General features: G+C 36.8%; 1 protein-coding gene across 2 annotated transcripts in view; it reads right to left on the bottom strand.

The window, feature by feature from the left end:
- The window catches only part of PIWIL2 (piwi like RNA-mediated gene silencing 2), an 85,102-nt gene that overhangs the window by 31,728 nt on the left and 25,903 nt on the right, over window positions 1–27,471 (bottom strand). For both annotated transcript variants that reach the window (XM_061199400.1, XM_061199401.1), the window contains exons 10-15: window positions 7,988–8,176; window positions 7,327–7,411; window positions 6,537–6,626; window positions 4,898–5,038; window positions 1,928–2,041; window positions 729–917 (exon numbers count right to left, since the gene is read on the bottom strand). In XM_061199400.1, coding sequence (XP_061055383.1) covers window positions 729–917; window positions 1,928–2,041; window positions 4,898–5,038; window positions 6,537–6,626; window positions 7,327–7,411; window positions 7,988–8,176 — 808 coding nt within the window. The remainder of the gene's footprint in view (window positions 1–728; window positions 918–1,927; window positions 2,042–4,897; window positions 5,039–6,536; window positions 6,627–7,326; window positions 7,412–7,987; window positions 8,177–27,471) is intronic.

The following is a 27,471-nucleotide window of genomic DNA, read 5'->3' as shown; positions in this document are numbered from 1 at the left end:
GAGCACGGGCTCCAGGTGCGCGGGCTTCAGTAGTTGTGGCACGTGGGCTCAGTAGTTGTGGCTCACGGGCTTAGTTGCTCCACGGCATGTGGGACCTTCCCGGACCAGGGCTCGAACCCGTGTCCCCTGCATCAGCAGGCGGACTCTCAACCACTGCGCCACCAGGGAAGCCCTTGGTCTGCTTTTTTTCCCTCCTTAATCTTCTTCCTCTGTTTTATGTACGAACAGATAAGAACTGCAGGCCTGAACTACTGAGTTGTGAACACTATGACCTGCTCAGCTCCAGTAGTCCCGTTCGGCTATCTGGACCAAGCTGATGGGCCCACTCCCAAGTTCATCACCGGAGCAATTTGAATCTTGAGCCAGACCAGACCGTGACAGCTCAGTACTGAATCGTGCAAGACGGCACCTAGCCCAGGAAATTGCTTTCTGAGCACAACATGTTCTATATAGATAACAAATTGAAGTTAAGTCAGCTATTATCTCAGCCAATTACGTGAGGAACAGAACGCTGGAGTGAGTGAGAGTGCCAACAAAGGAGGAGAGAAGCGAAACCAACCAAAGGGCATGACGACTACTTTGTTAATTCGGTATTTCATGTGCACATGAGTAAGATACAGATTCCTGGACATCATCAACAGCAGACCAATAACCAAGATAATTTAAAATCAAGTATTCAAGCATTTCAGAATGGACATCCTGAAAATTTACTCAAATTAATTTATTACCTCAACTCCCAGCATGGATTGAATGGTTCTGACATAGGTCTCTATGCGATCATCCTTCAGTTCCACCCAGGCTGGTGGGCTCATGCGTATGCCAATGGGGCCAGCTACCTTCTCTAACATGTTCACCAGTTCTCGGGCTTGATTCATTGCTCTCTTTGGGTAAAACAGCGCCCAGAAATGCATGGGGACCTAGGAGCAACAACAAGCTATTTTTAGTACTTCCCACAACTTCCCCAACACTCCAACTTCATATCAGGAGATGTTATTCTAAAGAACAAATTGCTTTTCACTCTCTCCGTTTGAGTCCTGTCTTATCTAATGCCGATTACTAATGCAGATGTGTGTGATAAGTAAATTGTGGCACAGTCTCAAAATGGAATACTACACAGCAATGAGAATCGAAGATCTGTAACTATACCTAACAGTATGGAGAAACTTACCAAACAAGGCTGAAGAAATGAAGCCAGACATGACAGAATATATACAGTGTGGTTTCATGTATATATTAAGTACAAACACAGCTGAAAAAAATCAATGCTGTTAGAGGTCAGAATAGTGGCCATTTCTGGGTTGTGTAAGGGTGCCAGGTAGGTAGTAATTAGGAGCATGGGGGTGGGGCTTCTGGGGCACTGGTAAAGTTCTGTTTCTTAACCCTCAGTGTTGATTACATAGGTTTATTTAACTTGTAAAAATTCATCAAGTTATATACATAAGTGTACTTTTTCTTTAAATATATTTCAAAAAAAAGTTTTAGAAACAAATGTGTGTACTTTATGCACGGCCACAGAGACCAGGTGAGCCAAAAACATTTAAAAATAATTATATACCATTTTGTTCTTTGGTTGCCTTGGTGGGAAACTGTTTTAATTTTATTTCTTTCATGGAAACCCTAGGGAAAAAGAGGAAGGAAAGAGAAAAGAAGAAGGAAGAACAAAGAGAGAGTGGGTAATAGGCTGGCACTGAATGAATTACCACGGCAGTTTATTTCCTTGTCCTAAGTCTATGGTCAAGCAAAGGGCTTCCCTCTACCAACTCATCAACTCGCTCTTGTTAAAAGGACCTCTGTTTAGCAAATAATTCAGGATGGGAATTCAGTTGGTACTTCCTCTCAAAAAGAGGACACTAAATAATTCCTGCTTCCTAATTTCCACACTTCTAGGAATACTGGACCTCTCTTTACCACCTCACAAGTCACTTACAGTTAAGATGGAAAGGTCTCTGGTTACTTCTTTAATCCAGTTTAGTTCCTGAGATGTGATAAATGACGTATTCCTTAAGTTAATTCTTTCCATTGGCAGAACACGTCCTTCAATCTAAACAGAAAATAAAGTGCCTATGACATGAACCATCTGTAAACACTATTTAGAAAAACGCTGATACCGTTCTGGGGCCTGGTCAACTCTACCATATAGACCTGTCCCTGTCATAACTTCTGAAAATGGTAGAAAAATGCAACTGTTAGCAGTAAGAGTCCATGTCAATAAAACTCTGGACACACATACAGGTGAATTTTGATAGGTGCTGCTCTTTAATTATTGAAGCTTCCAACATGGTCCCCAAGAAAGGAATCAGAAAACACTGTCTCTTTAGAACCAGGGAATTCATGCAAAATGCCTATAAATACAAGGTGAACAGGAAAATAATCTTTAAGAAGATTTTAAGGGAAAAATTTAAGTAGAAAATTAGAGAATATTTCTTAATAAGGCTGCACATAAACTACTATTATACTTTATACAAAAGAAAAGCAGGAAAAAAAGCATAAATATAATGAAAGACCAAATTAAAGTTAACAATAATGAATCAATTAGATCTAAATATCCAAAAATAAGACGATAACTAAGTTGATGACATATCAATATGATGGATATTTGCCATTATTAAAATAACTTTCTAAGTGCATTTAATATAATCCTGTTTTTGCAAAAAATAAATAGTAATGTATGCATTATAAAAACTGAATGAGTCCACATTGAGTAATGAGTATCTCTGGGGGAATATGTAATTATGTAGGATTTTTACTTTTTATGAGCTCTACTCCTTGCTTTCTTAAAAAAGTAACAAAATACTTATTTTACCTATAATCAAAAAAAATTTTAATGATTTTCTTAGTATTATAAAAGTTTAACACAAAGAATAACAATTGCTTTAGCAATTGTTGCAATTGTAGCAATTGTATTAGCAAGAATGTTCACCTTTGCTTATGAAAGTAAAAAACTGAACCTTTCTACAAGGCATTTGGTAATATATAATAAAAAGTACTAAAAACATAAATGTCCTCTGACCTAACAATTACACTTCCATAAATTTGACTATGAAAATAAACATCATGTGCAAAGATTTAGTTACAAGGATGTTCACAGATTCACTATTTATAACAGGAAAATACTAAATTCAATTTGAATGTAAAAGAATAGGAAATTATTAATAAAATGAATATCTGTTAGCCATTAAAATATTTAGAAAAATATTAAATGACATGGAAAAAAATTCTAAATAAACTGAGTAAAAAAAAAAAAAAGGAAACCATCTGAAAACATGCTGCATGTGATTGTGTGCGTACACATACACACAGACAAAAAACACTGAAGGATATGTACCAAGATGTTAACAGTGGTTATTCTGATACAGCATGATTATGGATAAACTTTTCTCTTCTCTGGCTTAAGTTTTCTGCCTCTTCAAATAATATTTAATAACATGAACACATGTTCAAGATATAATAATAAATGAAAAAGAAGATGCAAAACCATATATAGTTATAAGCACAATCTTTTAAGAAAAGATTCATCCTGGGCTTCCCTGGTGGCCCAGTGGTTAAGAATCCGCCTGCCAATGCAGGAGACACGGGTTTGAGCCCTGGTCTGGGAAAATCCCACATGCTGCAGAGCAACTAAGCCCATGCGCCACAACTACTGAGCCTGTGCTCTAGAGCCCGCGAGCCACAACTACTGAAGCCCGCATGCCCTAGAGCCTATGCTCTGCAACAACGGAAGCCACCGCAAGGAAAAGCCTGCTCACCACAACGAAGAGTAGCTCCCGCTCACCACAACTAGAGAAAGCCCACGCTCAGCAACGAAGACCCAACTCAGCCAAAAATAAGTAAGTAAATAAATAAACTTATAAAAAAATTAAAAAAAAAAAAAGAAAAAAGAAAAGATTCATCCTTACAGAAAAAAAGTTTAGGGAAACAAAATATATTGAAAATATTATCTTTTATGTGTCTAAAATAAATCACTAAGATATTATCTTTGGGTGATGAAACTACTGATGTTTTTATTTCCTTCTTCACATTTTCTACAGTACCCACATTTTCCTTATTGACTTTCCATTACTTTTATTTAAAAAAAAAAAAGAAAAAAGAAACAGTTTTTAACAAGGAGTCAATTCAGAGTGCAAGAGAACTAGAGAAAAGATAGAATTAATTATTTTGGTATAACCTAGAAAGAAAATTAAAAGTAATAAAAGCTAATATTTACTGAGCACTTGCTATGTGTCAGATATTATGCTGAAGATTTTACCACTTAATTCCTTTAACTCAATCATTATCTTTATTTCACAGATAAAGAAACTAAGAGATACTAAGCAATTTGTTCCAAGTAACCAAGATGGCAAGCGGTAGAACTAAGATTCAAAGCCAAGGACTTCACCACCACCTCATGCTGCCTCTGCACTATGGCTCACGCTGCACAAAATACAACAGAATGGACTCAGGCAAATTGCAGGCAGAAAGGGCCATGCGAAAATTAAAATGTACAAGTCTGAGACTTTATGCCTATGGAAAGAATGAGAGTAGTATATTCAAAGAAACACAATTATTGGGAAAGATAGAGAAAAACTTAGGGGGAAAAAGGAAAAAGACATAGAGAACTTTAAGAATAATTTGGGTTGGAAAACTAAAAATGAGGTGAATTTTAAGTCAATATTCCTTTTGCTTGACTGGAAATTAACAGCTCAGATCCTGGGAAATACAAAAGAAAATCTGTAAGAGATACTAGCAAATTAAGTCAAGGAAATTCAAGTATTATGACTAGGACCCAAAAAAAAAAAAAAGTGTAATTATAAAGCAAAAACTGCAAAATAAAGACAAGATACGAAGTTATCACCTAGTCTCACAAAGCTCTAAAATGTTTGGTTAATGCTGTTTCCTACCATCATATTTTCTAGTTTACCTTATGTACATCCTTCTGCAGACAGAGTCCCCAACGTGTCAGTTCACTGTTGGCTGTCTCATTTTTTGAAATTCTCTGTAGCAAGCATTTCAAAGCATTATGGTGCTGTTTGGGGCTCAGGTTGATCTGCTGGGTCAAATCCTAAATAGAATCAAAATGGAGATACTAAGTTATTACTTTCTCCAGTATGAGGTTAAATAAACCCTAATGTATAACAAATTTCCATAGAAAACCTCCTTCCCATTGAAATCTACAGGAATTTTAAAATATCTCCAAGGACTTTAATAAATATCTCATGAATGTGAATGAAGTATAAGGTTAAAATTTTAACCATAAAAGAATTGGCTTTTTTTTATTGAAATATAGTTGATTTACAATGTTGTGTTAATTTCTGCTGTACGGCAAAGTGATTCAGTTATACATATACATACATACTTAAAAGTTAAGTATTTAAAATTGTCATTGTTTTTTTCTTATGACATGTAAATCTTATTCTTTTTCTCAAAGCCATGTAAGGGGGCTTGATTACATCTATTTAATATCTGGGGGGGGGCGGAAATGCCCTATGCCAGGCATGCAGGCAAACATAATGGAATGGAAAAACACATCCAGTCTTATACTTTATGTCATATGATACTAGCCACTTAATGTCACCGTAAGACACTTGTTAGGTCCAGTGTGTGGCCCATAATAGGTGTTTTCTAAATATTTATTGTTGAATGAATATCTAATAGATGTGTATGAAGATTCTGAATCACGTAAGTGAGTTCTTCCTTCATTCTTCTGGGACTAATGAACTGTGCAGCTGTTGCTCCCTGTGTGGCAGTCATTAGGGCAGTGAGTCTATGGGGCTACACAGATAGCCCCATAGATCATAAAATCATTACATTACTGAGAGTTGTAAGGAAGGAGCCTTGACCTACATACTAAAAGCAGAAGTATCAGAAGGTAAACATGAAAGACATCTCTTACAGAAATTCATTTTAGCTCTTTATGATGTTACTAAAAACAATACGTGGGATCTGAGACAGGGCCGGGTTTCCAAAACTAGGACAGACAAGGACTGAGAGAGAGGCAGCAGAACAGTGTGAGGGTGGAAAGCCCCAAGCAGACAGTGTGGAGGTGAAGCCCTTGGGGTCCGGACCCACGCTGCTGCACACATCTCTGCCTCCCAGCTACTTCCTACAAGACTGTGCCCAACATGAGACTTCCAGGACACCCCGAGCCCCACAGTGTAAACTTCTATCCTTTAATTTCACCCTCTCACTTGTTAACTTTTTGCTACATTATCTCCTCCTCCCTTCAAATAAACTGAAGGTTTACAGAAATGTTAAAAAAATTCAGTGCTCTCAAAGAACCTCATTTATGGTCATAGGACCAGCTTACAGTCATCCATCTGATTGGCGAGGGTGATGCCAGAACTATTTGTTTCCTTTTACCTTATAATCCAGTCGTTCTACTATTGTAACAACATTCCAAAGAAAGTTCTGATCGGCTTTTTCACAGTGTGTGGGAAGGGACACAGATTATGCTTTATATAGAGGAAAAATGAACCTGCCCAGATGACGTGGAAACCTGGCCCAGTTCTAGCTGTATCTGATATCAAAAAGGTCTTCGGTTCAAAGCAGGCACTTCTCACCTTCATGGCTCTAAAGTCCTTCTTCATCTTCTCAGGGATTCCAGTCATGAAGGAAAGCTCAGGCAGCAGCAGGATTTCGCCTTTTAGCAGCTTTGAGGAGAGAACAGAGGGAAGCAAGGCAGTAAAAGAGGATCTTCTTCCCCTGACCAGTACAAGACCTCCCAGGCCCAGAGCTGGTCTTGCAGGTGTATCACTGGCACACTAAGGAACACAAAACCCCAGAGAAGAGGGCAGGAAACACTACAAGTGTTTTACCCTTTTCTCCCTCAAGTCACGATTGCCTGTTGTATTAGGTAAAGAGAAAAATATTCAAATTGTCAAAAGGAGAGAAAAAGCTAGAAAAACTAAAAGTTTTGTTCCACTTCGGCCTCCAGATAAGCTGAGACAATACCTCCTACCAAGCTGGTGCCTCTGTCTCATCTTAACCTATTGATCTTCAGTCTCTACTCTGAAGACAGAGGAGTCAGGTACCAAGGCACTTTTCCCTGGCCCCCAGTTCTGTTAAAATGTCTGTAACTTCCCTAATGGACCCAGTGTTTTCATCTTCTTTAGCAGTAAATTCTCCTTATTCCTTAACCTAACTTGCTCTATGGATGTTTAGTTCCTCACTAAGGGGACTGCAAAAGCAACTCTGGCTAGAGGAGACAGACAAAACCCTACACAGCTTTCCCCAACCACACTGTAATCATAGCTCCACTGTAATCATAGGTCCCACGGCTCCTGGGGCTGATGGGTGGAGAACTTAGATGGAAGCATCGGCCTGACACCCTGCCCCCCACCTCCAACTCACCATCCCTTGGTTATTCTGTCGCTCACTGGGCCTGTGGATCAGCAGTGGCTGGTCCTTTTCCTTTATTGTGATCCCATAGTTTTTGCTAGAGCCGAACAGAGGCAGGGGAAAAAGTCAGAAGCAGCATCACCACTCTTACAGCATCACAGTCAAAGTGTTAACCAGGACTGAGGTACACAATCTGCATTATACCCTTGTCAAGGATCCATCAGAAACTCACCATAGCATATACATAACTGGAAAAAGCAGGCTCAAGTTAACATTGCAATTAAATAGAGGAGAAACAGGATAACAGTCCAGGAAAGAATTTGTTTAAAAACTGTATCAGGTTAAAGGGCTTAGGTAACTAGAAAGGCAAAATGATAGTCAAATGATTAATGACTTGAATTTAATCTCTCCAAACAGACTTGTAACCAAAACAGCAAAGGAAGCACAATTCGAAGCCCTGAGATTAATTTATGAAATAACTTCCAAAAAGTACTGAAAGAAATAAAACTGCAAGGGTAGCAAATTCAGGTCAAATCCCACAAATGAGCTCATCAATCTTGGATGCATTACCAATCCAATTATTTTTGAAGTGTCCTGCTGTGTGCCACTCCTGCTAGAGAACAGGAGACTACGGCCCCAACCCGCAGGCCCAACCCCAGTCTCTTCTCTCTACCTGTAGTATTCCAAGAATGTAATCTCCTTCCCATCAGACATCGTGAAGCTATCTTTTGGAGTCTTATTCCAATCCACATCATCAATACGATAGGTACGATTGTTGTATCGGGTTATGACAATACTGCCAACCAGAAGCTTAGTGCACTCGTCCTGGAAGTCTTCTTTGTTCTGTTGGTACATGGCATGCCTTTGAAAAGAGACAAAAGACCTTTGGATCATATGCAGTATACACAGAGCAGCATGAAAGGCATAGGGGATGCAAATAAGTACTTTAGGGTTACAATAGCAACTATATAGCACCAAAAGGCTCCAGCTGTCTCTTTCAAGAGATAGGACCCTCATCTCTTTTCTTTTTAACATTACCCAAAAAAAGTGACAGGATAAAAATGAAATTAAAAACAGCAACTATAAATTGATAAAATCCACTGTATTCCTTAAAATAAGGTACACTAATCATCAAAATAATTCGTATCATTATTAGGAGATAGTCTACAGAGGAACAATAAAACATTCTTTAAACTATATTTGCCCTTTCTAGCTGAAGGAAGAAATTACAACTACCTATCAGAAGACACCACTGGTGAAGATGCTAAATATGAAGAGAGGAAAAGACTCACCACAGACAAATGTACTCTCAAGGCAACCTCTATAACACTGCCATGAACAAGGTAACAACAGAAACTCACAGAAAGCATGTCTGAGCATGCACAGGGAGTCAAGGAAAGTTTACAGAGGCAGGTGATACTTGAAGGAGCAACCTGCCAGGCAGAGACACCACGGCAGCTGGTAAGTAACACCCTAGGCAGAGGCATAGGTATGCAGGGGACAATCAGGGATCTGGGACTGGGGCGAGCAAGGAGGTGAAAAAGGGTCAGAAGATGGTCAGTGTAGGCTGAAGACAGACAGGGACCAGACATGAATTCCTTTGTGGGTCAGAGCATGGACTCTTCTATGGGCCAGTGTCAACTAGGGTACATTCCTCAGGAACACTGGTCCCTTGAGAGGTCTTGAGGTGGGGTGAAAAAGGTTCCACAATCAAAAAAGTTGAGTCCATTCTGCATAATATAACCCCTTCTTAGAGGTTCACAACACACATTACCACATCAGGCTGATAAAAAAGAGAAACGTATTTAGTTTCATTTACCTACAAATTTATTGAACCACAGACTCCTCCCTCCCTTTTCCCTTTTAGCTCACTGAACATCTATTACCATTGTAGGCAATTAGTATCCTGCAGAACTTGCTGCAGTAAGGGATGAAAAACCATCAGAAACGTGAAACAGTTCAACACTGACGACAGACCCTGGAGCCAAAGCCTGGGTTCAAATCTTGGCTCTGCCACTTAGCAGCACGTGAGACCCTGAGCAAGTTACTTAACTTCCTTGTGCCTCAGTTTCCTTGTGTGAAAGTGGAGTCAGAAAAAACCACCTAACTCACAGTGTTGCTGAGAGAACTCCATGACTTTATACATATAAAGCACTTAGAACATAAAATTGTTTTGAAATAAGGTTAGAGATTTTATCTCAGATAGTTTCATGAATTTTTGCTTCCTATTTGCACAGTTTTATTCATCAGTACATTTTATGCTTGTCTAACTCACTACTGTCTATTAAATGCATGCAACATTGTAGAAAAATTAATTAAAAGTAGTTTTAATCAAAACCTTCAACTATGTTAATGGTTCCTATTTCACTAAGTGGAGGGTACATTAATTCATTGGTTTTACTTTTTAAATAATAGTTCTATTGTTTCACTCTTACAAATAATTCTGGGTGAACATTTTTTATAAAGATTCTTCTATACTTAAAATTGCTTCTTTGAGACAGATCTCCCATAAGTGAAATCACTAGATTAAAAGATTAGACCTGGACTTCCCTGGTGGCACAGTGGTTAAGAATCCGCCTGCCAGTGCAGGGGACAAGGGTTCGAGCCCTGGTCCGGGAAGATCCCACATGCCATGGAGCAACTAAGCCCATGCATCACAACGACTGAGCTTGTGCTCTAGAGCCCACAAGCCACAACTACTGAGCCCGCGTGCCACAACTACTGAAGCCCGAGCACCTAGAGCCCGTGCTCTGCAACAAGGGAAGCCACTGCAATGAGAAGCCTGCGCACCGCAACGAAGAGTAGCCCCCGCTCGCCACAACCAGAGAAAGCCCGCGCACGGCAACAAAGACCCAACGTAGCCAAAAATAAATAAATAAATAAATTTTAAAAATAAAAGAGTAGAACTTTAAGATTCTTGTAATGAAAGCCTAGTGGCATTAAAAATTATCTTTTCAAAATATTTTCTTACTTTCAAATAATTATAAAATCAAAGGAAGGTGTAAAATTTGTACAGAGAACTTCATGTATGGCATTGGCACTGGTTATAATATCATTACCTGGACTGCAGACCTTATTCCGTTTTCACCATTTCTTGCACACATTGACGTGTGTGTGTGTGTGTGTGTGTGTGTGTGTATGTGTGTGGTTCTATGCAATTTTATCTCATTTATAAGTTTGTGTAGCTACCACCACAATCAGTCACAGAACTGTTCCATACCATCAAAAAGGGAACTATTTCATGCCATCCCATCATGGTCACAGTCCTTCCCCTTCCCTGTGCCCCAGAAGCCACAGATCTGTTTTCTACTATAGTTTTGTCATTTTGAGAATGCCATGTAAATGGAACTTTATTATGCAACCTTTTGAGATTGACATTTTCCACCAAGCGTAATGCCCCTGAGATCCATCCAGGTTGTTGTATCAATAGCGCATTTGTTTTTAATGCTGAGTAGTATTCCACTGTATGGAGGTACTAGAATTTAACCATTAACCTGCTGAAGGCCATTTTGGTTGTTTCCACTTTTTTGCTATTACAAATAAAAGCTGCTATGAACATCTATCTGTGTATCAGTTTTTGTGTGAACTTAAATTTTCATTTTTCTGGGAAAAATGCCCAAGTGTGTGACTGTGGGGTCGTATGGTTAAGTGCATGCTTAGTTTTACAAGAATATGCTTAGTTTCATAAGAAACTGCCAAAAAATTCTCTGGCATAGCTGAACCATTTTACATTCCCACACAAAGTACATGAGGGGCAGTTTCTCTACATCCTTACCAGTATTTGGTATTTTCACTAGCTTTTATTTTAGTTACTCTAATAGATGTATACTGGTATCTCACTGTAGTTATAATTTGCATTTCCCTAATGGCTAATGATGTTGAACACCTTTCCATGTACCTATTTACCTTACAAATCAGCTCTTTGGTAAAATGTCAGTTCATATCTTTTGCCCAATTTTAAATGGATCATTGTTTTTCTTTAATCTTTACTATGGTTTTGCTTTAAAAGTGTTATATGTTGCTTATAAAATAAAAATGTTACTATAAAAAAACAGAAACTGAACATGGTATGTAATCCATCTGTGAGAGACCCACTTTCCCTCAGCTTTTCTTAAATTTGTGAATACTAATAATTCCCCCCCGAAGTGTATAATCATACCAGATACACTGTTTTGCAACTTGATTTTTAACTTAATATAGTTTAGATAGTCTTCCACGTAAATACAAATACATAAGGTTCTTAAAGCAAAGGACTACTTTTAAACAAATTGTTTTAGATCTCAAAGAACTGACATTTGCCAGTTTTGGTTTTGATTTATGAAGAGAATCTGGTACAGGAAGAACCTATGGATATACCAATATAATAATGATCATAAGATTTAAAATTTAGGTGTAACAATGACATTATGGTTATGTTTTAAAGAGAGAGTCAATTTAGGAGATAAATACTGAAATATCTGTGAAAGAAATAAGATGTCCAGGATTTGCTTCAAAATAATTAAGTTTAGTGGGAAAGAGTGGTAGAAGACCACATGAAACAGGTTGTTCATGAATTAATAATTGTTGAATCTATAAAATAGGAATGAGGGGGTTTATTACACTATTCTCTCTATTTTTGCAAATGTTTAAAATTTTTCATAACTAAACTCTTTTAAACATAAAAAATATGAAGAAAAAAGAAACAAAAACAAAAAAATAAATTAAAAATATATAATAATAATAAAAACATAAATACAAATACTGGGAAGAGGGAAAAATAAACTCAACACTAAGTTTTCTAGAAAAGAAAAAAGCATGTATAAAATAAAAAATATTTTAACTATTTTAACTAATATTTTAAATATTTTTAATGATATTCAAAAGACTACTGAATTTATGAAAGGACAATAATTTGAAAGCAGTAGAGATTGCTTTAATGAAAAATAAAGCAGGGCTTCCCTGGGGATGCAGTGGTTAAGAATCCACCTGCCAATGCAGGGACACGGGTTTGAGCCCTGGTCCAAGAAGATCCCACATGCCGCGGAGCAACTAAGCCCATGCGCCACAACTACTGAGCCTGCCCTCTGGAGCCCACGAGCCACAACTACTGAGCCTGCGTGCCACAACTACTGAAGCCCGCATGCCTAGAGCTTGTGCTCTGCAACAAGAGAAGCCACCGCAATGAGAAGCCTGTGCACTGCAACGAAGAGTAGCCCCCTGCTCGACGCAACTAGAGAAAGCCCGCGCACAGCAACGAAGACCCAAAGCAGCCAAAATAAATAAATAAATAAATAAATTTATTAAAAATATAAATAAAGCAAGAGTGCCAACCATTAGAAATTTTAGCAAAGGTAACAGAGGCAGCAAATCTTGGCCTAGAAAATCAAATTTATGAATTAAAAATTGGGCTTAAGAAGTTGTTTTAAGCAACCTAAATGTCCATCGACAGATGAATGGATAAAGACGACGTGGTACATATATACAATGGAATATTACTCAGCCATTAAAAAGAATGAAATAATGCCATTTATAGCAACATGGATGGACCTGAAGATTATCATACTTAAGTGAAGTCCAACAGAGAAAGACAAATGTAAGATACTGCTTATATGCAGAATCTAAAAAAAACTGATACAAATGAACTGATTTACAAAACAGAATCAGACTCACAGACTTAGAGAACAAATTTATGGCTACCAGGGTGGAGGGCTGTGGGGGAGGAATAGATTGGGAGTTTGGGATTGACATGTACACCCTGCTATATTTAAAATAAAATCTTTCCATGAAAAAAAAAAAGAAATTGTTTTAGTACTCTGAGGAAATACAGAGATGAGTATGATAAAATGAAGGATATCCAGACACAGAAGACAAGTCCAAGGGATAAAAGATAAATACAAAATAATTTACATAAGGGAAACAAAGAAAATTGTTTTAAAAGCTGAAGAAAGAGTTGGGTCCAGTTGAAAGAGCTCAAAAAATGGCTGGCAAATTAATGTAAAGGAACCTGAATCTGAAAGTTCTGAAAAAATTTACATTTCAAATATAAAAAGGGGTAATAAGTAAGGGGTTTCTTTTGTGGGGGGTGATGAAAATGTTCTAGAATAAGATAGTAACCTTATTTAACTTTCACCATTTTTTACATACAGTGATTTGTGTATATACTAAAAACCAGTGAATTTTAAAAGTGGCTAATTTTATGGCATGTTAATTATACCTCAATAACAAAAACTGAAATTAAAAAAAGGACCTCTCATTACAACAGTATGAAGATGTCAGCAATTCCTTTCTATAAAAATCAAGTATAAAGCTAGACAAAATTGTCAAAAACAAACATTTTAATACACTGGAAATCAACCAAAGACAACAAATTGAGAAGCATTTTTTTTTTTAAACAACACCTAAAGTTTCTGGTAAGAACAGCAGGAATTTGTGACCTTGCCTGGGACAGTCCCCATCTTTTCTATCCCACCCCTTCAGTCACTGAGAAAGGGTAGTTTTACCTGCCTGAGTGGGAAAATACAACCTGAGGATGGAGTGGAAATGGATAGCAAGCCAGCTACCAATGGTAATGCGGAAAACCAAAGTTTTGCTAGTCCAAGGTTGTACCCCAAGTACAAGGAGCAGAGTAGCTAGAAATTTAACGAATAGATTCTGGAAATCAGAAAGCAATAGAAGGGTTTAAGATAAGCTCACCACACATCTTTGGCTGACTAGGAAACTTACATATGCTCAGGAGAAAGCCAGGAGAGACTTGCTAAAAGTGAAAGCCAAGACACATGTGAGAACTATCCATAACTTTGAGTTTTTCAACCCACACATAGATTCATCATCAGAGAATGAAAGCCTTATGGGTTCAACCTATAAGGTACAACCTCTACCCAAATTATTGCCTGAGCCTCTAAACTATACAAAGGTGTGATCCCAAGGAAGCTAGGCTAAAATATCAAAATAAGAATAGAAAAATTGAGCAGAAACATCAGCAGCTGCACTCCACAGAGGATACAGAGTCCACAGTTTAAGTATGAACAAGTCATAATTTTTCAAAACTCAGAAAAATAAAACAGGATCCAGATTTGCTACAATATGTTATCTGAAATGTTTACTTTTCAATTACAAATTATTAAATGTGCAAAGAAACAGGAAAGCATGGCCAATAATCATGAAAAAAAGCAGTCAACAGAAACTTATTCAAGAGGGTTTACATGATGGACTTTGCACACAAAGAATTCAAAGCAGCTATTTTAAGTATGTTCAAATAACTAAAGGAAAATATGATGACAAATTGACAAATAGGGCACATCTCGATAGAGAAATAGAAACTGAAAGAAAAAAAAACAGGAGAAGGAGGAGGGGAAATGGAAGGGAAGAAGGATGAGGAGGGGGAGAGGGAGGGGGAAGGGAAAAAGAAACTGTAAAGTTGGAAAATACAATCAAAATGAAAAATTGTTAAGATGAACTCACCAGCAGATTTGAAATGGCAGAATAAATAGCCAACAACATAAAGATAGATCAATAGAAAGTACTCAATGCAAAGAAGACAGAGAAAGATATTAAAGACAAATGACACAAAATCTTAAGAGACAATATAGAGTGCCAACATAAATATACTGAGAGTCCCAGAAGGCAGACGAGAGAGGAAAGAAAAATATTAAAAGAAACAGTGGCCTAAAACTTCCCAAATTTGATTAAAGAAATTACTTATAAATCCATAACCTCAATGAATCTTAAGTATGACAAACACAATGAGAACCACACCTAAACACATCATGGACAACCTGCCAAAAGCCAAAGCCAAAGAGAAAAATCTTGATAGCAGCAAGAGAAAAATGACGCATCATATACAGAAGAACAACAATATGGTTAAAAACCTACTTCTCGGGCTTCCCTGGTGGCGCAGTGGTTAAGAATCTGCCTGCCTATGTAGGGGACATGGGCTTGAGCCCTGGTCCAGGAATATCCCACATGCTGTGGAGCAACTAAGCCCATGAGCCACAACTGCTGAGCCTGAGCTATAAAGTCCACGAGCCACAACTACTGAGCCCAGCCCATGTGCCACAACTACTGAAGCCTGCGCCCCTAGAGCCCATGCTCCACAGCAAGAGAAGCCACTGCAATGAGAAGCCCCCGCACAGCAACGAAGATCCAACGCACCCATAAATAAATAAATAAATAAATAAATAAATAAATAAATAAATAAACCTACCTCTCATCTGAAACAATGGAGGCCAGAAGGCAGAGTAATGACATGCTCAAAGGGCAGGAAAGGGCAGGAAAAAAAAATGTCTAACAGAAAAATCTATATCTGCTTTTTTTTTTTTTGACCACGCCTTGCGGCTTACGGGATTTTAGTTCCCTGACCAGGGATCGAACCTGGGCCCTCAGCAGTGAGAGCATGGAGTCCTAACCACTGGACCTCCAGGGAATTCCCGAAACTATTTTTCAAAAATGAAAATGAAGAAGGCAGTCACAAAGGACCATATACTGTATGATTCCTATATGAAATGTCCAGAACAGGTACATCTATAGATATAGAAAATAGGGTAGTGGTTGCCTAGAACTAGGGAGGGAAATTTGATAGGGAGTAGGGGTGGGTAATGGCTAAGGGGTGTAGGGTTTCTTCTGGGGGTAATGGAAATGTTCTAAAATTGACTGTAGTGAAGGATGCATAATGAATATACTAAAAGCCATTAATGGTATCCTTTAAATGAATGAACTGTATGGTATATAGTTAAATCTCAATAAAGCTGTTTAAAAAAATTGAAGGTGACATAAAATCATTCCCAGGTAAACAAAAACTAAGAGAACATATCGCTGGAAGATCTGCTCTACAGGAAATACTAAAGGAAGTCCCTCAGGCTAAAAGAAAACAATACCAGATGGCAACCTGGATCCACAGGAAGGAAGAATACTGGAAATGATATATATGTAGGTAAATATAAAAAGACTATATATGAATATATTTTTTCTTCATTTCTGAAAAAATCATAAGACTGTTTATATTGATTGTTTAAAGCAATAACTAAAATACTGTACTGTTGGGTTTATAACATATATACTGTGTGTGTGTGTGTGTGTGTGTGTGTGTGTGTGTGTATGCATAAAGAAGGGAGAAATATGGAATTATATTGGAGCAAAATTTCTATGTTTTACTGGAATTATGTATTAATGTAAAATAGACTATGATATGTGTAAGATACTTACTGAAGTCCTTAGAACAAACACACACACACAATCAACAGAGGAATTTAAATGGTACACTAAAAAATATTTAACACAGAAGAAGGCAATAAAGAAGGAATGAAGGGGATAAAAGACAGGAGACATACAGAAAACAAATAGCAAATGACAGACATACAGCCAACAATGTAAATACTAATGTTTAATATAAAGGTATTAAACAGGGCTTCCCTGGGGGCACAGTGGTTAAGAATCCGCCTGCCAATGCAGGGGACACGGGTAAGAGCCCTGGCCCAGGAAGATCCCATGTGCCGCGGAGCAACTAAGCCGGTGCACCACAACTACTGAGCCTGCGCTCTAGAGCCCGTGAGCCACAACTACTGAGACTGCGTGCCACAACTACTGAAGCCCACGCACCTAGAGCCCGTGCTCTGCAAAAAGAGAAGCCACCGCAATGAGAACCCACACACCGCATCGAAGAGTAGTCCCCACTCGCCACAACTAGAGAAAGCCCATGCGCAGCAACAAAGACCCAAGGCAGTCATAAATAAATAAATAAATAAATTTATTTTTAAAAAAGTATTAAACAGGCCAATCCAAAAGCAGAGATTGTCAGACTGGATTAAAAGCCCAAAATCCAGATATATGCTGTCTACAAGATACACATTTTATATTCAAAGACATAAACAGGTTGAAAATAGAAGAACAGAAAATATATACCAAACAGTAACCATAAAAAAGCTAGATTGGCTACATTAATGTCAGACAAAATAGACTTCAAGACAAAATCATTACTAGAGACGAAGAGGCACATTTCACAATGATAAAGGGGTTAACACATCAGTAAGATATAGCAATTATAAATATACATATTTATGTAAATATAGATGTGTGTCTGTATCCAAAGGAAAATATCCGAAGGAAAAACTGACAATTTAAAGAAGAATTAAACAACTTGACAAGATTTCAATATCCCTCTCTTAGTAATTGATACCATAAGTAGAAAATCAGGAAAGATATGGAAGACTTGAACAACACTATTAAACCAACTGAACCTAACTGACGTATATAAAAAAGTCCACCCAAAAACAGCAGAATGCATATCCTTTTCAATTACAAATGGAACTTTCTCTAGGACAGATTCTATACTAGGCCATAAAACAAGTTTCAGTAAAATTAAAACACCTGAAATAATACAAAATACGTTCTCCAAATACATCAGAATAAGACTAGAAACCAAAAACAGAGAGAATAGAAAACATCCAAATACCAAGAAATTAAACTTCACCCTCTAAATAATTCAGAGAAGGCAGCACAAGAGAAATTAGGAAATATCTCAAACTAAAAGAAAACAAAAAAATCGATATATCAAAAAATCATGAGTTATAGCTAATGCCGTGGTCAGAGGGAAGTTTATAGCTTTAAATTATATGAGAAAGAAAAGCAGAAATAAACCTACATGTTTATGATAAAGGTGTCATAGGTAAATCATAAGAAAGGAAAGTCTTTTTAAAGAAACAGTGTTATGATAATTGGGTATTTATATGCAATAAAATGAACTTAGACCACTACCTCATACTGTCCACAAAAGTTAACTCAAAATGGATCACAGACCTAAATGTAACAGCTAAACAATATGCCTCTTAAAATAAAACACAGAAAATCTTTATGACCTTGAGTTAGGCAATAATTTCTTAGATATGACACCAAAAACACAATCCGTGAAAGAAAAAACTAGTAATAGACTTCATCAAAATAAAAATGCTCTATCCTTAAAAGACACCATTAATAAAAATGAAAAGACAAGCCACAGACTGAGAGAAAAGTTTTGCAAATAATGTATCTTGATAAAGGGATTATATTTCTCACATATAAGAATTCTTACACAACTCAGTGAAAAAACACCAAAAAAAATAGGTGAAAATTTTGAACAGACATTTCATCAAAGTAGGTAAATGAATGGCAAATAAGCACAGGAAAAGATGCTCAACATCATTAGTCACTAGGGAAATGCAAATTAAAACCACGATATTCTGTAATAACCTAAATGGGAAAAGAATTTGAAAAAGAATAGATACATGTATATGTATAACTGAATCACTTTGCTGTACACCTGAAATTAACACAACATTGTTAATCAACTGTATTCCAATATAAAATAAAAATTTTTAAAAAACCTTTAGAAAGCATTAAAATTAAACACAGGATCTTAAATGTTCTCACCGCAAAAAGAAATAAAACAAAATAAAAGCACAACAGGATACCACTATACTGATCAGATTTTCTAATATTAAAAAGACTGACTATATCAAGTGTTGGTGAGAACGTAGAACAAACTGAAATCTCATACACTGCTGGTGGGAATGTAAAATGGTACAGCTACTTTGGAACACAGTTTCTTAGAAAGTTAAATGTACACCTATCACATGACCCACCATTCCACTTTCCAGGTATTAACTAAGAGAAATAAAAGTATGTGTCCACAGAAAGACTTGTGCCCTAATATTTACAGCAACTTTATATGTAATAGCCAACAAGTGGAAACAACAGGTGAGTAGATTTTAAAAGCTATGGTATATTCATACAAAAGAATACTACTCAGCAATAAAAAAGGAACAAACTTTTGATACATACAACTACAACTAAGTACATACTGGGATTTTCCTGGCAGTCCAGTGGTTAGGACTCTGTGCTGTCACTGCCGAGGGCCTGGGTTCAATTCCTGGTCGGGGAACTAAGATCCCACAAGCCACGTGGCATGTCAAAAAAAAAAAAGTATATACTATATGATTCCATTTATATAAAATTCTAGAAAATGAAAACTAATCTCTAGTGTCAGAGAGAAGATCAGCGTTTGCTGCCCACAGGGCAGAAGAAAAGTAAAAGTGAGAAGAGGTTTCAAAGAAACATGAGTAAATTTTGAGACGACAATGGATATGTTCATTTTCTTCATTATGATGTGTCATAGATACAAAAATATGTCAAAACTCACCAAAGTGTATACTTTAAATGTGTTCAGTTTATTGTGTGTCAATTGTGCCTTAACAAATGTGAAAAAAAGAAATAATAGTATAAAGGAGCCAGAACTAGACTGAAATACCGATTAGGATTGAGTACACAGTAATTACTGGTGGCATTTCAAATAAGTGAGAAAAAAAGAGGATCATTAAAAAATGGATAGAGACAAATGAAAATGAAAACGTAACTTTACAAAATGTATGGGATGCAGCAAATGCAGTTCTAAGATGGAGGTCCATAGTGATACAGGTCTTCCTCAAGAAACAAGAAAAATCTCAAATAAACAACCTAACCTACCACCTAAAAGAATTAGAAAAAGAAGAATAAACAAAGCCCAAAGTCAGCAGAAGGAAGAAAATAATAAAGATCTGAGAGGAAATAAATAAAATAGAGATAAAAAAACAATAGAGGGACCTCCCTGGTGGCACAGTGGATAAGAATCCGCCTGCCAATGCAGGGGACACAGGTTCGATCCCTGGTCCAGGAAGACCCCACGTGCCACGGAGTAACTAAGCCCGTGCGCCACAACTACTGAGCCGGCGCTCTAGAGCCCACGAGCCACAACTACCTAGCCTGTGCGCCACAACTACTGAAGCCCGCATGCCTAGAGCCCGTGTTCCACAACAAGAAAAGCCACTGCAAGGAGAAGCCTGCACACTGCAACGAAGAGTAGCCCCTGCTCGCCACAACTAGAGAAAGCCTACGTACAGCAATGAAGACCCAATGCAGCCAAAATTAATAAGCAAATAAATTTATATATAAAAAAATAAGAAACAATTTAAACAGACTGATCACTAGAAGTGAAATTAAATCTGTAATTTTAAAAACTCCCTGCAAACAAAAGTCCAGGACCAGACTGCTTCACTGGGGAATTCTTTCCAACTTATAAAGAACTTATACCTATCCTTCTCAAGCTACTCCAAAAAATTTAAGAGGAGGGAACACTCCCATAATCATTCTATGAGGCAACCATTACCCTGGTACCAGAACCAGACAAAGACACTACAAAAAAACCAAAATTACAGGCCAATACCTTTGATGAATATAGATGCAAAAATCCTCAACAAAATATTAGCAAACCAAATCCAACAATATATAATAAGGATCATACACTATGACCAAGCTGGATTCATTCCAGGGTCAGAAGGATGGTTCAATATACGCAAATGAATCAATGGGATACACCACATTAACAAAAAGAAAGCCAAAAACCACATGATCATCTCAACAGACACAGAAAAAGTATTTGAAAAAATTCAACATCCATTCATGATAAAACTGCTCATCAAAGTGGTACAGAGGGAACATATCTCAACATAATAAAGGTCATTTACAACAAACCCACAGCCAACGTAATACTCAATGGTATTGAGCTGAAAGCCTTTACACTAAATTCAGGAACAAGACAAGGGTGCCCACTCTCACTGCTTACATTCAACATAATATCGGAAGTCCTAGCCACAGCAATCAGACAAGAAAAAGAAATAAAAGGTATCCAAATTGGAAGGGAAGAAGTAAAACTGTCTCTACCTGCAGATGATATGACACTCCGTTTTCAGAATGCTAAAGTCTCCACACAAAAACTATCAGAACTAATATATGAAGTGAGCAAGGTAGCAGGGTATAAGATCAATACAGAGACATCTGTTGCATTACATATACTAATAATGAAATATCAGAAGCAGAAACTAAAAAAACAACCTCTTTTAAATTTACGTCAAAAAAAAGGTAAAATAGCTAGGAATAAACTTAACCAAGGAGGTGAAAGACCTACACTCTGAAAACTATAAAATAATGAGAAAGGAAATTAAAGATGATTCAAAGAAAATGGAAAGCTATCCCATGCTCTTGGACTAGAAGAATTAATATTGTTAAAGTGGCCATACTACTCAAAGCAACCTACAGATTTAATGCAATTCCTATCAAAATACTCATAACATTTTTCACAGAACTAGAACAAATAATCCTAAAATTTATATGGAACCACAAAAGACCCCAAACTGCCAAAGCAATCTTGAGAAAAAAGAACAAGCTGGGGTATCACCCTCCCAGACCTGAGACTATACTACAAAGCTACAGTAATCAAAATAGTGTGACACTGGCACAAAAACAGACTGTAGATCAATAAACATAGATCAATAGATCAGAGAGCCAAGAAATAACCCCATGCAGCTAGAGTCAATTAATCTATGACAAAGGAAGCAAGAATATACAATGGAGAAAAGACAGTCTCTTCAACAATGGTGTTGGGGAAAACTGGCCTACATGGAAAACAATGAAATTAGAACACTTTCTCACACCATATACAAAAAAAAACTCAAAATGGTTTAAAGATCTAAATGTAATAAGACATGACACCATAAAACTCCTAGAACACAGGTGAAACTTTGACATAAATTGTAGCAATATTTTCTTAGATCAGTCTCCCAAGGCAAAAAAATAAATAAATAAAAGCAAAAATAAAGAAATGGGACCTAATCAAACTTAAAAGCTTTTGCATAGCAAAGGAAACCATCAACAATACATATAGACAATCTACAGAATGGGAGAAAACATATGCAAACAGTGCTACTGCCAAGTGATTAATTTCCAATATACAAACAGCTCAATATGAAAAAAATAAAAAATCTTATCAAAAAATGGGCAGAAGAGCTAAATAGACATTTCTCCAAAGAAGACATACAGATGGCCAACAGACACATGAAAAGATGCTCAAAATCATTAATTATCAGAGAAATGCAAATCAAAACTACAATGAGGTATCATCTCACTCTGGTCAGAATGGCCATCATCAAAAAGTCTATAAATAATAAATGCTGGAGAGTGTGTGGAGAAAAACGCACCCTCTTCTACACTGTTGATGGGAATGTAAATTGGTTCAGCCACTATGGAGAACAGTATGGAGGTTCCTTAAAAAACTAGAAATGGAACTACCATATAATCAAGCAATTCCAATCGCAGGTATATATCCAGAAAAAAACAAACACTCTAATTTGAAAAGATACATGTACCCTAATGTTCATAGCGGCACTATTTTCAATAGCCAAGACATGGAAACAACCCAAATTCCCATTAACAGATGATTGGTTTAAGAAGATGTAGTATATATACACAATGGAAAAATACTCAGCCATAAAAAAGAATGAAATATTGCCATCTGCAGCGATAAGGATGCACCTAGAGAATATTATACTTAGTGAAGTAAGTCAGGCAGAGAAACATAAATCACTTGTATATGGAATCTAAAAAAATATACAAATGAATCTATATACAAAACAGAAACAGACTCACAGACATAGAAAACAAACTTTCGGGTACCAAAGGGGAGAGAGAGGGGGAGAGGAACAAATTAGGAGTATGAGGTTAACAGATACAAACTACTATACATAAAATAGATAAGCAACAAGAATTTACTGTATAGCACAGGGAATTATACCTAATATCTTGTAATAACTTATAATGGACTATAATCTGCAAAAAAGAAGAATCACTATGCTGTACACCTGAAACTAACACAATACTGTAAATCAACTATACTTCAATTTTAAAAAAAGAAAAGAAAAAAATAAATAGAATAATTTCCTAAATCATTTAAAAAATAAAATTCTTTATGAATTTAAAATTAATATGTAGAGGCTGCCCTGGTGGCACAGTGGTTAAGAATCCACCTGCCAATGCAGGGGACATGGGTTCGAGCCCTGGTCCAGGAAGATCCCACATGCCATGGAGCAACTAAGCCCGTGCGCCACAACTACTGAGCCTGCGCTCTAGAGCCCATGCTCCACAACAAGAGAAGCCACTGCAATGAGAAGCCCGCGCACCACAACGAAGAGTAGCCCCCACTCGCTGCAACTAGAGAAAGCCCACATGCGGCAACAAAGACCCAACACAACCAAGAATAAATAAATAAAATAAATTTTAAAAATATTTTAAAATATTAATATGTAAAAAATTAAACAATAAAACTGGATGAAAACACAGATATTCATACACTCTTGGGAATAAAAAAAAATCCCCGCAAACTTCAGAAAAGATGGATTGTTCTGTAGTAATGGTAACAAGTAGTCATAAGAACCAATTTTAAACCTGCTTAATTAATCTACATCAACTCACCTCAGAGAACACACTTTTGCAAGCCAACTCAACCACTGTCATCCCCTTGTTTCTGGAAATGAGGGAATGATAATCCAATAAGCATCCCACCAAGCGCTAATCAATCAATAGTCTCACCTGAGCAACAATGCTTTTACAGACGATGTTGACCTACTTGGCCCGTTGTAAGTCTGCAGTCCTGAACTACACACTTCTCAAATACAGTACTCTATATAAGATCAACAGTCTCTTACTGTAGTAAGCAGTAAATCAGCTTTCTCTAAGAGGTCTCATCATCATTTGATAATTCTGGAGGTCTCAGCAAGATAACTGTGAAAACTCTTCCCAGGCAACACTCCAGGGAGTCTCAAACCAATAGATGCACTCATTGGGCCCCTTATGCTTAATTCCACTGTCCTTCAGATCTGCTGCCAATTTAGTCAATCCCAACAACCACCTGAGGTCTAACTAGTTTCATTAGGCTCTGGTTGCTTTAATAATATTGACCTTTCAGTTTAAAAGTGCATTATCTGGTATATAATTAGACCTAGCTCTTTGTACAAGGTTTTTAGGCTTTTTGTTTTGAAGATATACTACTTGAAAATATTTTTGCTATTAAACTGATTATTCTTCATTTGCTTATTTTACTTTTGCTATTACTTGTCAATATGCATAAAGTCTTCTTTCATTTGTTTTTGTTTTGTTCTGGATTTCCTTGTCTCTGTTAAATGTACGAGGGAGTGTTCGATACAGAATGGATAGAGGCATAAGCCAGATAAGTCTTGAAACCAAGCCAACCTACTCCTGAGACATTATGGTTGGAGGTCCATTAGATCAGCGACCAATTTGTAAAAAAGCAAATTTCTCAAATGTCATGAAGGCATTCCTTGTCTTGTCAATTTGTGAAAGAAGGTGACTTTGTTTATTTAGTTCAAATTCCAGGGTCAATGATAGTTGGGTCACTGATCTCATGGCCCCTTCCTATCTGAGGTCGGAACCTGAGATACCGTTCACAAACACACATCCTTAGACGACCTTAGCGCTTCTTTCTCTTGTTTGTCATGGGTTTGCTAGTATCAAAGTCTCAATGTCTCCCTGCTTCTGATATAAAGACAACTACAATCCTAACTCTTGCACTTTCCCTGGTAAATAGAAAAAAAAATTTTTTGAATTAAAGTTAAAATGCCCAAAGTGCACATGTGACATTCTGCAGTATAGATCACATGCTAAATCATAAAACAAACCTCAATAAAAGGATAGAAATATACAAAGTAAGTCCTCTGACAACCACAGAATGAAATTAGAAATAAATAACAGGAAGAAATTTGGGAAGTACACAAGTATGTGGAAATTAAACAACATATTACCCTAGATAATCAATGGGTCAAACAAGACATAACAAGGGAAATTAAAAAATACTTTGAGTTAGATGAAAATGAAAACACAACATAATCAAACTTACGGGATACAGCTAAAGCAATACTTACAGGAGAATTTATAGCTGTAAATTCCTACATTAAAAAGAAAAAATATCTCAAATAAATAACCTAAACTTCTACCTTGAGACACTGGAAAAAGAAGAGCAAACTAAACCTGAAACCAGCAGAAGATGAGATGACAGGGGGCTGGGAGCCCATGAGTAGCTTCAGGATTGGCGATGGTCCCCAGAAAGACTAAGGCATAACCTAGTCTTTCAGTTCCATAACTTAGAACTTTCAGCCCCACCCCTCAATTTCTGGGGAGGAGAGAGGGGGCTGCAGATTGAACTTGGTCACCAAAGACCAATGATCTAACCAATAATGCCTACGTAACAGAACCTCCATAAAAACCTCTAACTGATGGGTTTGGGGGAGCTTCTTGATTGCTCAATTCATGGAAGTGCTGGGAGGGTGGGTGTGCCTGGAGAGAGCATGGAAGCCCCCAACCCCCTATTCTCCTCCACTGCTCCAAGCATTTCTTCCATTTGGCTCTTCCTGAGTTTGCACCCTTTATAATGAACCAGTAGTAGTAAGTTTTAAAACATTTAAAAATAAAGCAAGCAGAAGGAAGGAAATAATAAATATGAGTGGTAAGTAATGAAACAGGGACATCAACAAAACCAAACGCTGGTTTTTTTAAGAGGTCAACAACACTGACAAACCTTTAGCTAGACCACCTATGAAAAAAAGGAGACCCAGATTGCTAAAATCAGGAATGAAAGAGGGGACATCACTACTGGCCTCACAGAAATAAAAAGGATTATAAGGGAATACTTTGAACAAAAGTATGCCAACAAATTAGATCCCTTTAAATGAAATGGATAAATTCCTAGAAAGTCATAAACTACCAAAACTGACCCAAGAATAAATTAAAAATGTGAAGAAACCTCTAACAAGACAATGAATTAGTAATTGAAAAGCTGAACACAAAGAAAAACCCAAGCCCAGATGGCTTCACTGTTGAATTTCTACTGAGCATTCAAAGAAGAATGAATACCCATCCTTTACAACTCTTCAAAAAAATAGAACAGGGAGGGAATACTTCCCATTTTTTTCTATAAGGTCAGTATTACCCAGATATCAAAACCAGACAAAGGTATCACAAGAAAACTACAGACCAATACCTCTTATGAATATAGACACAAAAATTCCCAACAAAATACAAGCAAACCAAATCCAGCAACATAGGAAAAGAATTAAACAATATGACCAAGTGGGATTTATCCCAAGAATGTAAGGTTGATTTAACATCCAAAACTCAATTTAAAAATCAGATAGAATTTTTAAAGTGGTCATCTCTATAGACACAGGAAAAGCAGTCAACAAAATCCAATAGCCTTTCATGATAAAAACACTCATCAAACTAAGAATAAAAAGGAACTTCCTCAACTTGATAAAGGGCATCTTCAAAAACCCACACTAACGTCATACTTAATAATGAAAGACTGGATGCTTTCCCCCCCTAAAATCAGAACAGGAAAAGGATGTCCACTCTCACCACTTCTATTCAGCATTGTACTAGAGGTCCCAGCAGGGCAATTCAGCAAGAAAAAAATAAAAGACATCCATATTGGAAAGGAAGAAGTAAAAATATCTCTATTTTCAGATGACATGATCTCTTATATAGAAAATTCCAAGGTATCCATGAAAGAACTATTAGAATAAATGAATTCAAAGAGGCTGAAGGATAAAAGATCAATATACAAAAATCAACTGTATTTCTATACACTTGCAATGAACAATCCAAAAATGAAATTTAAAAATTAATTTACAAAATCCTCAAAAAGACTAAAATACCTGTACTTAGGAATAAATGTGAAACTTATACTCTGAAAACTACAAAACACTGTTTAAAGAAATTAAAGAAGATCTAAATAAATGGAAAAACTCTTGTGTTCACAGATCAGAAGACTTAATATTGTTAAGATGGCAATACTCTTCAAATTAATCTACCGATTCAACAGATCCCTATCAGAATCCCAGGTGACATATTGGTGGAGTTTGACAAGCTGATTCCAAAATTCATATAGAGTGCAAGAGATCCAGAATTGTCAAAACAATCTTGAAAAAGAACAAGGTTGGAAGACTCGTATTTCCCAATTTCAAAACTTAATACAAAGTAACAGTAATAAGACAGTGTGGCACTGGATTAAAGATAGTCATATAAACCAGTGGAACAGAACTGAGAGTCCAGAAATAAACCCATGTGTTGAACTGATTTTCAACAAGGGTGCCAAGAACATTCAGTGGAGGAAAGAACAGTCTTTCCAATAAATGGTGCTGAAATAACTGGATATCCACATGCAAAAGAATGAAGTTGAACCCCTACCTCATACTACATACAAATATTTATTCAAAATAAATCAAAGACCTAAATATAAGAGCTAAACCTGTAAAACTCTTAGAAGAAAAC

The sequence above is a fragment of the Eubalaena glacialis genome, chromosome 9 (genome assembly GCF_028564815.1).
Source record: "Eubalaena glacialis isolate mEubGla1 chromosome 9, mEubGla1.1.hap2.+ XY, whole genome shotgun sequence".
Taxonomy (NCBI): Eukaryota; Metazoa; Chordata; class Mammalia; order Artiodactyla; family Balaenidae; genus Eubalaena; species Eubalaena glacialis.
The sequence above is the reverse complement of the archived record's forward strand: the minus strand, read 5'-3'. Positions and strand labels throughout refer to the sequence as shown.